The sequence below is a fragment of the Microcebus murinus genome, chromosome 19, assembly GCF_040939455.1.
Source record: "Microcebus murinus isolate Inina chromosome 19, M.murinus_Inina_mat1.0, whole genome shotgun sequence".
NCBI lineage: Eukaryota > Metazoa > Chordata > Mammalia > Primates > Cheirogaleidae > Microcebus > Microcebus murinus.
Window position 1 is genome coordinate 14627937 of NC_134122.1, and position 14778 is coordinate 14642714.

At 41.0% G+C, this 14778-nt stretch overlaps 1 protein-coding gene across 8 annotated transcripts in view; it reads left to right on the plus strand.

Moving 5' to 3' along the window:
• Window positions 1–14778, plus strand: part of MARF1 (meiosis regulator and mRNA stability factor 1) — a 42379-nt gene that overhangs the window by 16588 nt on the left and 11013 nt on the right. For 5 of the 8 annotated variants that reach the window (XM_020281369.2, XM_075995153.1, XM_012790220.2 and 2 more), the window contains 13 exons: window positions 30–184; window positions 273–431; window positions 1457–1649; window positions 2368–2546; window positions 3721–3801; window positions 6314–6550; window positions 6680–6799; window positions 7790–7965; window positions 9480–9700; window positions 10473–10615; window positions 10786–10919; window positions 12534–12736; window positions 13391–13618. In XM_020281369.2, coding sequence (XP_020136958.2) covers window positions 30–184; window positions 273–431; window positions 1457–1649; window positions 2368–2546; window positions 3721–3801; window positions 6314–6550; window positions 6680–6799; window positions 7790–7965; window positions 9480–9700; window positions 10473–10615; window positions 10786–10919; window positions 12534–12736; window positions 13391–13618 — 2229 coding nt within the window. The remainder of the gene's footprint in view (window positions 1–29; window positions 185–272; window positions 432–1456; window positions 1650–2367; window positions 2547–3720; window positions 3802–6313; window positions 6551–6679; window positions 6800–7789; window positions 7966–9479; window positions 9701–10472; window positions 10616–10785; window positions 10920–12533; window positions 12737–13390; window positions 13619–14778) is intronic. The other 3 variants (XM_012790219.2, XM_075995152.1, XM_012790222.3) reach the window with 2 other exon arrangements.

Sequence of the window (14778 nt, forward strand, 5' to 3'; positions counted from 1 at the left end):
CCCACCCCACCCCACTTGTGTCTTTCAAGGAGCTCTGCCGCATGGAGTCAAAAACTGGTAATAGAAACAGTGAGCACCAGCAGGGTAATGTGAGGCTGGTACCTCCTCCCAGTAACTCAAGTGCTGCAGTGCTGACGTCTAAAAGCTCCGGGATGGCAGAATCAGTTTACAAAACCAATCAGAAGTATGTTGAATTACTCGTTCTCGTAGTTGCTTCTTTAATGTGATAGAAGACATATGACCTTTTCCCTTCATTCTTCCCCTTCTATTAGAAAAGAGAACCTCAGTACCCGCAGTGTTACAAGTTCTCCTGTAGAGAAAAAAGATAAAGAGGAGACTGTATTCCAAGTGAGTTACCCATCTGCTTTTAGCAAATTGATTGCATCAAGACAAGTTGGTCCTCTGCTCACTTCTCAGTCTTGGTCTTCAAGGTAAGTCCAGCTTCCTGACCCATGGAAGTGGTTGTATACAATGGGAAGGGTTATGAAATATAGTATGTTTCAAAAAACACAAAAATGCACAAAGTAAAAGATAAGTCTTCCATCCCTGCTCCGCCAATCCCCCTTCCCCCAGTCATCATAACTAACATTTAGGAGCAATGCTTCTCACATCCCTCCCCTTTCCATGTGGAAGTCTGGGTAAGTAGAGGACACAGAGAGAAGCCTGACCTGGAGTCCCTGGCCAGTGCTGAAAGGCATGTTAAGATGTCCTTGTATTCCTCGTATTGAGGGAAAAACCCAAACTAGGCATGCCTTGGCTAGTCTTATTAGTATGGTACTTTATGGGAAGTTGTATGAGAAGTAAAGGTCTCTGTAAACCACTGTAATTATCTCTCACTTTGCCTCATCTAAGCTTTCTAACCTCACACCAAGTATTTCTTGAGGCATGGGAGATGAAGGAGCCAGAAGGCCATGTTGCATTCCCTTGGGCTTCTTCTGGCATTGCATTTGTTCTGCTGAGTTGGTGAAGAATCACTATAGAAAGTGCCTGTAGACTTGTAAAGTTATATCTAAAAATTCACATTAAAGTTTACTTATATGTAGAAGTGTACTGCAACATGTGAACAAGAATATTTAACTTTTTCAGATCCACAGGGAAGGTTATTAAATGACTTAAATTGGTATCACAGGTTAATTTCCTAAGAATAAATGCCCAAAGCAGAAAGTTAATTCATCAAGGCTGTCTGTAATATTTGCCTTTAGCTTTCAATAATACAATAAAAATATTTCATATTAAATCATTTATTGGTTGTTAATAAGGGATTGGTAGTCCTTTTGACAGTAAGTTTAAAATCAGTATATGTGTAAGATTAAAAACACATTTGAAAATGAAATGTTTGGTTTGGTTGTGTTGTGAGAAAGCTATTTCTGTATATAGTTGCAGACAAAGCTTAAATGATAAAACCTGAATACACAGAAAAGGTTTTTAAAAATACTCTCAATATGTGTGTTTTAAGCAGGAGCATGTCTCCAAACCTTTTAAACAGAGCATCCCCACTTGCTTTCAACGTTGCAAATTCGAGCAGTGGAGCTGACTTCCCAGACCCATTTGCAAATGGTGCTGACATCCAGGTCAGCAACCTAGACTACAGATTATCCCGGAAGGAGCTGCAGCAGCTCTTGCAGGAAGCGTTTTCCAGACATGGCAAGGTAACCTTTTCCCTCTTATTGTTGCTTTAGTTTTACTCTTTGCTGGAATTTCAAGTTAAGAGAACTTATTTTGACACACATAGCCACAGCCAGGATATTTAAGTATGACTTGAATAGGTTTGAGCTCCTTTTCCTTATTCGGCTTGGAGTGGTGCTGCACCTCCACCTTTTAGAATATAGCCCCATAGAGCAAGAAACCTAGCAATGAGAAACACTTGTCATTGGCAGGAATTTAAATGACACTTTGGTAAATAAAACGTAATGGGTTTTAGTTAGCTCTACCTACTGAAATATACAAATAGGATTCTAAAATAATGTTGGTTGTTTTGGGGTTTTTTTTCTTATAATATTTGACTCAGTTTTTAGGTGCAGTTTGCTTAAAATGCACCTTTTACAGATTCTTAAAATGGCTGTCTCCTGGGTTTTGCAGGGTCTGGAAAGGACCCCCCTAAACTCCTCCCATGTGTTGGCCTCTGAGTCTGCCTTTGAGAGCTCTGTGTGCCACACAGGCAGGCAGGCCAGGCCAGTGTCACATCTCTGAAGGTCACTCCATGCTTGCTTACTTACATTTTGGTCAGCAGAGGTGCAGAGTTCAGACAGGTTCTCTCACGGAAGCACTGAAGTCGACAAGCATGTTCCTTAATGATTCACTTTCGGTTTTTAGATGACAAGGTTCTGGATAGACAAAGTGTTCTTGTTTGCCTTTTTACTATTGTAGGTGAAGAATGTTGAGCTCAGTCCCCATACAGATTATCAGCTCAAAGCTGTTGTTCAGATGGAAAACTTACAAGAAGCAATCGGTGCAGTGAACAGCCTCCACAGATACAAAATTGGCAGCAAGAAGATCCTGGTCTCACTTGCCACAGGAGCTGCTAATAAATCACTCTCTTTACTGAGGTAAGAAACAACCCCTTTCTTTCAGGAGATAACATTTGACCCGTAAATAATTTTAGAAATAATAAAAATGGATTTTATCACATTTGCAACAGTCTTGTAATGATTACGTTTGCATTAATGCTTCTCAATTGATAGAGTTCAAAATAAGCCGTTTGATTCTTGTTCAAGTCATTAATCATAGGTGAAGTATAGCTTAAACTTGGTAGGCACTTGGGAGTAAAATAGTACACCACATGTCCAGAACAGGTCTAAAAATAGACCTCTACAGTAAAAGTTTACAAGCCTGAAGGTCTAAAATATTATCTTTAGATCTTAGTAGAATGTGGATTTGTCTATAAAGGATAGCCCTACCAAGCGCCAAGCTCTGAACTTACAGATATATCCCTAGTGTCAAATAGAAACCCAGCCTCATAAGTCCACATCGAGGCTGTGTCAGTCTTAGGAATCCGGTGATACTTTTTTTTCATAATGAGATTTGCTGCTTCTTTTGCTCCCCCTGTTTGGCGGGGAGCTAGTAAAACAGGAGCCATTCTTAGATGTCTGTTTGGATGATTAAGGATCTTTTCTCTAACTTGAACTTCAAAATAGTACTTTTTTTCTTAGAATAGAAATAATACTTATTGAAGAAAATTTGGAAAGTTCAGAAAAATAAAAGAAGTGTAGGAAAAAAAAACACCCATAATTCTATGGCTCAGAATTAATCACTCTGAACAGTTTGGCATATTATTTTTGTTATTTTTTTCTTCTTTCAGGGTTTTTGGGTGCCATTTGGTTTTTTTTAAAACTACAGTTGAGGTTAATTGTAGGCCATTGTATATCCTCAACTACAAAAATTCAACTCACATATATCTAACATACAAACTGCAATATGGAAGGAGATAATTCTTCCTGCTGTTCTGCCTTTTGCTCTGAAGTAACCGTCTTTTTGCTGCACAGGTGTGGAAAGCCCTGTGAGTGAATCTGATAAAAATCCTGGTGTGTGACTTAATATTCTTTCACTGGCTTGTCCCTAAAATCTTTTTTTTAGATTTTTCTGGGAAATAAATTCTGACATATCAGCAACCAGTAAATTTATTTTGCATCCTTGTTGTGTTAATTTTATGAACATTTTAAAAAATACAATCTGTAATCTAAAAAAAATGGTCTGTTCTCTAATGAAAATTTTGTCTTACAGTGCAGAAACAATGTCTGTTCTTCAGGATGCTCCTGCCTGTTGTCTGCCTCTTTTCAAATTTACAGATATCTATGAAAGAAAGTAAGTTAGGTTTATTTGTTCATTGATCCAGTCAGTGCTGATTGGTGACTTACATGTACAAAACTATGATAGTGCCTCTTCTTTTCCAGCCTGGGAAGGGAAACAAGGCAAAGACACTGGTGTTCAGAGTTCAGTTTAGGCCAGGTGTGGTGGCTCACGCCTATAATCCTAACACTCTAGGAGGCCAAGGCAGGAGGATTGCTTGAGGCCAGGAGTCAAGATCAGCTAGGGCAACATAGTAAGACCCTGTTTCTACAAAAAAATTTAAAAAGTAGTTGGGCCTGGAGTACCTGCTACTTGGGAGGCTGAGGCAGGAGGATGCTTGAGCTCAGGAGTTCAGGGTTGCAGTGAGCTGTGATCGCACCATTGCACTCAGCCTTGGTGATACAGCAAGACCCTGCTCAAGAAAATATTATATATAATACACATTTTAAAAACCTTTCATTTTTAGCAAATTTAGACCTTCAATCCTCAAAGCTGTACCTTTTTTTAACCTCTAATTGATTAATTTTAGTATTCACTGAGTGAACATTTTTAAGCATTAGACTATAAGCTCTAGGACAACAGGGATTGGCTCTGACCTAACACCATATCCTCAGTACCTTGCACATAGTAGATGCTCAACAAGTATTAGTGGAACAGAAGTCTAAGGCACGGTAGAGAGTACAAAGCTGGGCAAGTCATAGCCTTTGTTCTTGAGGAGCTTATATGTAGAGGGGAAGAGAAGATGCTTACAAATTCTTATATAAAATAAAATTGTCATTGAAAAGGAGAAGCAGGGAAGAGAGAAGATCGTTTCAGGGTGCAGAAGAGGGGAAGAACAAGAAGCTTGAGCATTACTTCATGGATTGTAGGAAGCCACCGAAGTACTGGAGGAACAGAGGGAAGGGAGAAAGGTGTGGTGATGGGAACCATGCTTCAAGAAGGTTCTTCTGATGGCAGTAGTGTCTGAGATGGCATCAACAGGGGCACAAAGAAGACAAAGGAAATGATTGCCCCAGTCCAGGTTATGAGCAAATGCTGTTGGGACAGAAGAAACTAGATGCCACAGAAATTTCAAATGTCTAGTGAAACAGGACTGGGTAACTAGTTTTATGTAGCAGGCAAAGTAAAGAGTAGAGGTCCATTTGATTCTGAACCTTGGATGACTAGGAAGATTGTTGCACAGGTAAACTGGAAATAGGGAAATGAAGCACACTTAGCACGCACAATGAGTTTTTTATCTTGGTTTTTGTCATACAAGTTTTGGGGGGCCATTGGAGTACTTGGGTAGAGAATTCAAGTAGTATTCACATTGGCGGGCTGCCTTGGGAGAGAAGTCATCACTGAGGACATGGCAGACATTTGCCTAAAGGTGATCGTGAAAGACTTAGGAGCAGATAAGATTGGAGGGGGCGAAGGAGAAACAGGCGGGCAGATCTGGATGGAATGCCACCAGGGCCAGGGTAGCAGGCAAGAGCCCAGGGGCAAAGGTGTTGGGAGGAGGATGTGTGGAGAGAAAGCACGTTAGGCAAACCCAGGGTCCTGAGGTCGTAGTGTGGGGCTCGGGGGTGAGGTAGAGGCCACTAGTGACTGTAGGGTCATCGTTGCAGAGTCCTGTAGATGAAATCCAGGGGGGAAGGAGCTGAGAGACTGGGTGGTGACACAGCAGACGCAGCTCCTGAGAGACGGCTGTTTCTGTCAGAGGGAGATGGGAGCGAGCACGAGACTGAGGGAGAGAGCACAAGAGAGAATGTACGTCTACATGGCAGGTGGAGAGCATGAGGGACTGGGTTTGGTAGAGGAATTCTGAGTGTGTGCAGGGCACGGGGAAGAACCAGTGGACAGACAGTGGGAAGAGCAGGTTCTGTTTATTGAGCCTATGAGCCAAGCCCTGTCCACACCAAATCACATTTTAATCTTCATGTCCACTCTGTGTAGTAGGTGTTATCACCCCATTTTGCAGATGAAAAATGTGAGGCCCAGGTGACTTAAGGTCTGTACACAGGTTAAAGTTGAGTCAGGGTGTGAACTCAAATCTGCCTGTCTCCAGAGCCTGTGCCTTAAGTTTTGAGTATGAAAGATATAAGTCAGGTGTCATAGAGGATGTGTGGGCCACACAGTTGGGCATAGGAGGGGGAAGGATAATGAAAAGCCTGTACTTCTGGGAGGGGAGAACAGGGGTGGTGAGAGGAAATACAGCGGGCATTGGAAGTGAAGGGAGCCAGACTGAGAGATCGTGTCAGATAGCTCTCCATCCCAACAGTTAGGTGAGCTCACTTACGGAAGCTGGGCAGGGGTTGGGCGTGGCTACCCAATGATATAATCACTGTAATGGGCATTGTGCCAGTGATAACTCAAAGTACCAAGCATCACTGGTTCAGCAGTAGATGCATTCATAGTAGAACTATTCTAGTTTTACTTTTGAAGAGACAGGGGAACCATTCCTGTCATAGCCTTTTATGTAGTAAACAGGACAAATGTTGCTATATGATCAAAGAAAAACATTCTCAGCATCTCACTTTTCTTTTAGATTTGGACACAAGTTGAATGTGTCAGATCTATATAAATTAACGGACACAGTTGCAATCCGTGAACAAGGAAATGGACGGCTGGTATGTCTCTTACCCAGCAGTCAGGCCCGCCAAAGCCCCCTGGGGTCTTCCCAGTCACATGACGGCTCCTCCACGAATTGCAGCCCAATTATATTCGAAGAGTTGGAATATCACGAGCCTGTCTGCAGACTACATTGCTCCAATAAGGATTTCAGGTATACCACATGTTTTCCTTTAGAAATAATCTTTTTGTATGAGATTGTGGCATATCTGTTAGAATTACCTAGTTAACATTTTAGCCCCCTGAGGAATGCCAACCGGTTGTTTTGTTCTCTTTTCTGCAGTGAACATGAATTTGATCCAGACTCTTACAAGATTCCTTTTGTGATTCTTTGTTTGAAGACATTTGCGCCTCAGGTTCATAGTCTTCTCCAGACCCATGAGGGCACCGTGCCTTTGTTAAGGTGAACCGTATCAAAGCCCTTGTTAATTTTACGCCTTAATTCTCGTTTTTATAGAAAGCCTGTCCTCTTTGCCCACACCTCCCTCCAAATAAGTATTGTAGAATGCTTCTGCATAATGATGTTTTGACAAACAACTGACCACCATATAGGATGATGGTTCCAGATGATTACCCTATTTTTTTATGCCCAATTTTTTTCTGTGCCTTTTCCATGTTCAGGTATGTTTAGGTACACAAATACCACTATGTTACAATTGCCTGCATCATTCAGTACCGTAACAGGCTGTACTGGTTTGAAGCCCAGGAGCAATAGGCTACACTAGGTAGCCTACATGTATAGTAGACTATACCGTCTAGGTTTGTGTAAATATGTTCTGTGACATTAGCACATTGAAGAAATCACCCAGTGATGCATTTCTCAGAACATATCCACATCATTAAGCAACACATGACTATATATCTGAGATGGGATCCATTCACTCAGTATTTCCACAAGAAAATGTGTGTGTATGCTGAATTTTAGAAACAAACATGAATAGGAAAGTTTCTTCACAGGGAAGAGATGTATTATAAGTGCTATAGTAGAAATCTGCACAAGTGCTAAGAGAGTATACACAGCTTCAAATACTTGTAAATTTCAAGACAAGAGAGAGAAAAGTATTCTTGAAAAGTCCATCTAACCACTCCATGGGCCACAATAGTAGACTTAATTCAAAGGCCTACACTGGACTGCATGGCTTGTGACTTGGAACCCAGTGCCTTTTTTTTAACCCCCTCTTCTGGAAAACTGCCCAGGAAAATACCACTAGAATGCATCGAAAGGCTGGTGCCACAGTAATTATCTCCCTGGAACCTTAATTTTAACATTCAAACCCAGATCTTGGGCATTTAAACAGAAATTACTAACAGAGATTAATCTAAAACCTTCTGTTTAGTGGGCACTTTGCTTTTCCATTATTTTAGTTTGACCTTTTTATTTTTCCTACTTCAGCTTTCCAGATTGTTATGCTGCAGAATTTGGTGATCTGGAAGTAGTGCAGGAAAACCAAGGGGGTGTTCCCTTAGAACACTTCATCACCTGTGTTCCAGGTGTAAATATTGCCACTGCTCAGAATGGTGTCAAAGTTGTTAAATGGATTCACAACAAGCCCCCACCTCCCAACACAGGTAGGTATCAGGCATTTAGTCCTCTGGAGCTACCTCCTGTCTGCTATGAGACTGGAGTATGCCATTGGCTTTTATTTTAAACAGCAGCACTATTTATCAAATGTGAAAGCACCATGGGTGTCTCCTTTGATCTTCTGAAAATTCTCTCTAAAATGCTGAGGGATTGGCAGAACTAGACTTTTTTTTGGTTTGGTTTGGTTTCTGTTTTGAGTCAGGGTCTTGCTATGTTGCCCAGGCTGGTCTTGAACTCCAGGCTCAAGCGATCTTCCTGTTTCAGCCTCCAGAGCAGCTGGGACTACAGGCTACTGTGTCATGGTGCCCAGCAGAACTAAATTGTTTGAAAGTACCAGCATAAATTATGTAAAATCCAAGTTTCACATTTACAAATCTCTTCAGCTACCTAATTTTGGAAGCTTTTGGTTTGTCAATTGGCCTTTTAAAAATAGTTTTAAGTATCTGAAGGGAAGTATCTCTTAATGCAGATTTACCTTTGAAATTTGTTTTGGTTGGCATTTCTGACTTTGATAAATGTGGAAATAAATTTAACTTCAAATGTAAAGGATTGGGGAATTTGGACCTAGATTTGGGTGAGAAGTTACAGGCGTGGCTCTGAGTTGCAAACGTCTAAAGGTATTACCTGTGAACAACACTTGAAATTTTTGCCTTCATATCTTTCTCTTTGGTCCACACCACTTCCTCCCCTTTTCTTCCCACCTCCTCCTACTTGACAGGAAAAAAGTAAAGATAAGCAGGGAACTCTGCCTGAATCAGGTGGCTCTTAGAGGAGAAATATTGGAACTCAAGTTTCTTACCAAGCCCCTCCTGCCTTTCCCCTCAGGCTTAGGCTACTTGAGGACCCATAGATTGTGCTGCTCCCTGCTTTCTCCTGTGCTATGAACTCATAAGCCTCTTCCACCTTTCTATAAAGGTTTCTGTCTGATTATTTATACTTTCTAAATTAAAACCTTTTCTAGGTATGAGCATTCAAGGGAGTGCACAAACTTGTTTCTTACCCAGTTTATTTCATGCAAGTCTTGTATAACATTATTGCTTTCCACAGTTTTAAGGTAACATTTTCAGCTCCATTAGGGGTTAATTATGCTCTTTTGGGCTACCCACCCGATGATCATTTATAACCTTGTTTCTGTGGGAAAGTATGTTCCACATGACCAAGTTACAAATGGATCCTTGAAATATAACCAGTTTCTAAACTGGAAACTTGCCGTGTATGTTCACATCTACTGTAAATAACACAGTAGTGGACTATGTTACTTTGGCTACTTAGCTTCAAAAATTAGTGGGAAAGTATTTGCCAGCCCATGAATAAGTTGGGCTAGTTGGTTGATTATATGGGACCTGAGTATAGAAACAAAGACCTAAAGCAGCTACTGTATTTGGTTTCATCTGCTTGCTTGTGATTGAACTCAAGCTTGGGACTGCAAGGTTAGTTATCTTCCTTTCAGCTGGTGAAGTCATGCTTTATGTCTCATTCATGTTCTTTTTTTTTTCTCTAGACCCTTGGCTTCTGCGTTCTAAAAGTCCTGTAGGTAACCCCCAGCTGATCCAATTCAGTAGAGAAGTGATTGACTTACTGAAGAGCCAACCATCTTGTGTCATACCAATTAGTCATTTCATCCCGTCCTATCACCATCATTTTGCAAAGCAGTGCCGAGTATCAGACTATGGCTATTCCAAGCTGATTGAATTATTAGAAGCGGTGCCTCATGTGTTGCAGGTAAGGAATTTGTTTACAGACAGGAATGTTCCTCTATGGCTTTGGCTGCCCCAGCCAGAGAAACAGCATAATTAGTAACCTAATTCTTAAGAAATCAATTCTGAGCAAAAGGTCCTGTAAAAGCTCTTTTCAAAGTGCAGGAAACACACACAAGGTAGCTTCTCAATTTTTCAGAAAGCTACAGGTTTCCATCTTAAAGGAGCTCCCTACAGGACTGAGGAGAATTTTCTGTGTAATCTTTATAGACTGGCCTTCTTTCTCCGAGCACAGTGCTCTCCAGAATTGTTCACATTACAAGGGAGCTGCTGTGACATTGGTGCCTATGAGAGAGTCCAGGGCTTAACGCTTCTTATAAATGAGTTGGAGACTAATTACTGGGCTAGAGTGTATCACTGGATCCCATGACGCCTTTGCCTATTAACTCACAGTGTTATGCTAGCTTCCCACTTGTAAAAATGGCTTGCAAAACTTTAGCTATCTTTTAAAGACAAAATTAGTTGTCCAGACTGATAATATGCTTTTCATTTCTATGCTCACAACTATTTGGGAGAAGGTAGGCAGGACCAAAAAGATAAGAAGCTCAGACAGCTGGGCAGCTGCTCTTTTGACCATAAATAATTCTGTTGATTTGCATGTTGATTATGTGCACGTGTCATATATAAAGGGAGTTATTCTCTGAGGCCAGTTATAGAAGAGAGAGCAAGTCAGCAGCAAGAACGTCAGTATCTGCCAAGGTCTTTGAGTATAAATAATCAAGGTGTTTGGTTTGCAGATTCTTGGAATGGGCTCCAAACGTTTGCTGACCCTTACCCACAGGGCCCAGGTGAAGCGCTTTACTCAGGATTTACTGAAACTTCTCAAATCCCAGGCCAGTAAGCAGGTCATTGTGAAAGAATTCTCTCAGGCTTATCATTGGTGAGTTGATGAGAAGAATAAAAATGAGAGCAAATGTCTTAAAACACTTTTTCTTCTCCCAAATTTTAAAGTTATCTATTAATAACACTTCTATTAAGCAATAGAAAACTTGTATGTATTTTAGCAGTGATATTACTCATTCTTTACCCATTTCCATTGTTAAAACCTAGGTGTTTCTCAAAGGACTGGGATGTCACTGAATATGGTGTTTGTGAGTTAACTGACATCATCTCAGAGATTCCAGACACAACCATCTGCTTGTCACAACAAGATAATGAAATGGTGATTTGTATTCCCAAAAGAGGTATGTGATTTATATTCACTGGAAGGTTGTTGTCTATCTCAGAAGTTATTTTAAAATGGAATGGTATAAGGAATGTAATTTTTCTTCACTGTGTTGTTCCGAAGGTTCCAGGGAAAGCACAGTTTGCAAACTACCGCCTTGGTACACAATGGATCCCATATTCTTCAGAGTAGGCAAAGCCACTTGTCAAGAAAAACACACTAGTTTTTTAGAACTCACTGTAAGGCATAAAAAGGGCATAACCAACACTTTCCTAAAAAGCCTCTTGCAGCCTGTTGGTGGTTATTTACGCCATATTTACCCAGTTGAGAATCGACTGCATGGCTGTTGCTGGTTTCTTCTTTTTAACTCTGAGCTACTTTACTATGCACACTTGAGAATGGATGGAAACTCGCATGAATGTTTTGTTTTGTCTTTCAAATTTTAGTAGTTCCAGTTGAGGTCTGGGAGATAGGATAGTTAAAAATAAATCTGGGCCAGGCCTGGTGGTTTAGGCCTGTAATCCCAGTACTTTGGGAGGCCAAGGCAGGAGTCTTGCTTGAGGCCAGTAGTTCAAGACCAGCCTTGGCAATGTTCAGGGACAGGCTTGGCAACATAGTTAGACACCATCTCTACAAAAATTAATTAGGCATGGTAGTGCATGCCTATTTACAGTGAACTATGATCACACCATTACACTCTAGCTTGGGCAACAGAGTGAGACCCTGTCTCTCAAAAAATAGATAAAAAATAAAAATGAATCTACATATTGTTGACAGTCAAACAACATGGTTAGAAGTGTGTGGGTCCAGTTACACGCAGGTTGAAAGTACACTATCAGAGGTATGTGAGGCTCAAGTATATGGAGGAGCCAACTATTCATATCTGGGTTCTTTGGGGCCAACTGTGGGACTTGAATATGTGAGGATTTTGGTGTCCAAGGGGTCCTGGAACCAGTCCCCTGTGAACACTGAGGGATGACTGTATTGTCATGTATTCCCACTATTATCAGTGGTTCTTCAACTGTGCTCCCCCAGAACATTGGTGTCCATGAAATAGAGGATTCCAGAGCTAAAACCAATAATGTCAATTATTGGTCTTTTTCCAATTCCAATTTAAAAGTTAATAGAAACAATAATCTAAGTTTAAGCCTTTTCTCCTTTGTTTTTGTTCAACTTTTGAAGCCTTATATACTTTCTGCTAGCAAGTTCTAACTGAAGATCAAGTGAATACACAAAAAGCATGTGAATTCAGAAGTGTGGTTTTATAGAGATAATTTCTAGATTACTTGTGTAACTACAGAGACAACCTGTGTGTGTGTCATGTTCATATATGTAGGGTAGGGAAGGGGTGGTGGCTAGATAATTGTAATATGACATTCTTTCTAGCTTGTAAGATGAATACATACATATCTCATAGTATACCATAATAGTGTCATGGCATCCCAGTATTTTGCCCTTGTTTGAGAACCACTTGCAAAGAAGAGTATGTGCGGTTTTTTCATTGTCTGTTTTTAGAAGGCAAGGGTTATATCTCTTGTATACTCTGAATGAGATTTGTCACAGCGTGAATGTTAAACATGAATGGGTAGAAAAGGATTGTGGTTTATGTTTGTTTCTTTATTTGTTTGTAAAGAACGTACCCAGGATGAAATAGAAAGGACAAAACAATTCTCCAAGGATGTCGTGGATTTGCTGCGTCACCAGCCGCATTTCCGGATGCCCTTTAATAAATTCATTCCCTCTTACCATCACCACTTTGGCCGGCAGTGCAAACTCGCATACTATGGGTTTACCAAGCTGCTTGAACTTTTTGAAGCCATACCTGATATTTTACAAGTGAGTGAAGAAATTCTAAATATTACATTATTTTTCTGAACAGTATGCGGGAACTTTTTATATCATTTTCAGGACCTATTTTCTGGGAAGTAGGGAGTTATAAAAAAGGATGAAATTCTGAAATACTCTAATCAGAGAAGCTATGTTGTTGACTCATTAGTTTTTAGGTAAATGTATGGGTTTTTTTTTTTTTCCTTTAATGAATTATTGAATAAAGGATTAAAGAGTTTTATTTCTTGAACTGAATATTCTACTGCTCACATCCCTTGTGTTGAAGGTGGGGATGAGTATGTGAGCTGATGTCAGTGGTAGGCTGTTAAGCTGTTGCTGAATTAAGCCATATTTCTGTTGATTTTATTAATATTATTTTTTGACTCTCGGAGTACTTTTTAAAAATTTGTGTTGTGGTAAAATACAGCATAGAATTTACCATCTTATTTTTAAATATCCAGCTCAGTAGTGTTAAACATGTTCACATTGTTGTGCAACCAATCTCCAGAGCATTTTCATCTTGCAAAACTGAAACTCTACACTCATTAAACAACACTGACCTGCTTTTCTGTCGTTAGCTATGTACATTTTTATGCTGTTTAATTCCATGAACAGCCATAACTTATTCATTCTCGCTTTCTTCCTGCCCATGTGTTTTCCAAGGTATTGGAATGTGGAGAAGAAAAAATCCTCACTTTGACAGAGGTAGAGCGGTTCAAAGCTCTGGCTGCCCAGTTTGTCAAACTCCTTCGGTCCCAAAAGGATAACTGCCTTATGATGACAGATCTCCTCACAGAATATGCTAAAACGTTTGGTTACACATTTCGCCTCCAAGACTATGATGTCAGCTCAGTTTCAGCTTTAACACAGAAACTCTGCCATGTTGTAAAGGTAAACAGATTTTTTTTTCATAGGAGACTTGTGGTGGCATAGTCCTCATTGGGGCATTGGCATGTGCTTTAGCATTTCCATGTTTACACCTTGTGCTACTTATGTTGCTTCCTAACTTGTGTGTGTCATTAGTACCTTATTGGGTAACAGGAGATGGCTTGGTTTGGCAGTTTAGATTTTTAGTCTACCTTTTGTGTGCTCATGAATGGCCTTGCTAAAGTAATGCCTTTTTGAATTGATGAGGTGACTTTTTGTCCCAGGGTATTTATTCTGAGCTACATCAGTCTCAGTGCTGCTGACCTGAAGTTGAGCCCTTCTAGCCAGATCTTTGTCCCTGAAGTTCTTGGGAGACTGTAATCACATACTGTGTCTCTTCTCCTATCCAGGTTCTGACCCACTTAGGAGTAGATTTAGGAACAAGTGAGGGCTCAGAATGGCCTTGTTGCTGGTAAAGCTGTATTAGAGAAGGCAGCTTCCTTCTCTCTCCTGCCCTGGACTGAACTGACCCTCCCAGTCCTGGACAGAACAGCTGCCAATTTTCAGGTCACCCTCCCCCGAAGGACCAGGAAAAGTCACTATCAGGAGGAGGAAATGGAAAGGGAACATGAAGTGGCAACCCTGAGTCAGTCACAGGTCTAGGAGGAATCTTCACAGGAGACAGGGAAAGAGCTGCCAGAGAGCAGGAAGCATGCTAGGAGAGTGGGATGTCCCCAAGTAACTGGGAGCAGAACAGCCAACAGTGTCACATGCTACTGGGAGGGCACATCAGACGGGGACTAACTTGACCTTTGGATTTAGCTAAGTGGAGCTAATCAGTATTGCTGGCTAGAGCAGTGGCAACGTCAGCGTGGTGTGGGGACACAAGCCACGCCGGAGTGGGCTGAGGAATGAGGAGAGGTGAGAAGATGGTGCCAGGTCATCTGGCAGCTTCTCGGTCTGTGTGCTTGTGAAGGAGGGGAGCTGGGCCATGGCTAGAGGGCACAGAGGGAGCAAGTACAAGTTTTGTCTTGTTGGGTCTTTTTCTTCAGATGGAGAGATGGGAGCATGTCCGAGAGCCTTGAAAGGGTCCACTTGAAAGAGAGGAGATAAATATACCGAGCAGGGAAGGCTATGGGGGTGTGGATCTCCTGAGGAGGCAGGAGATCAGGGACCAGCGTTCA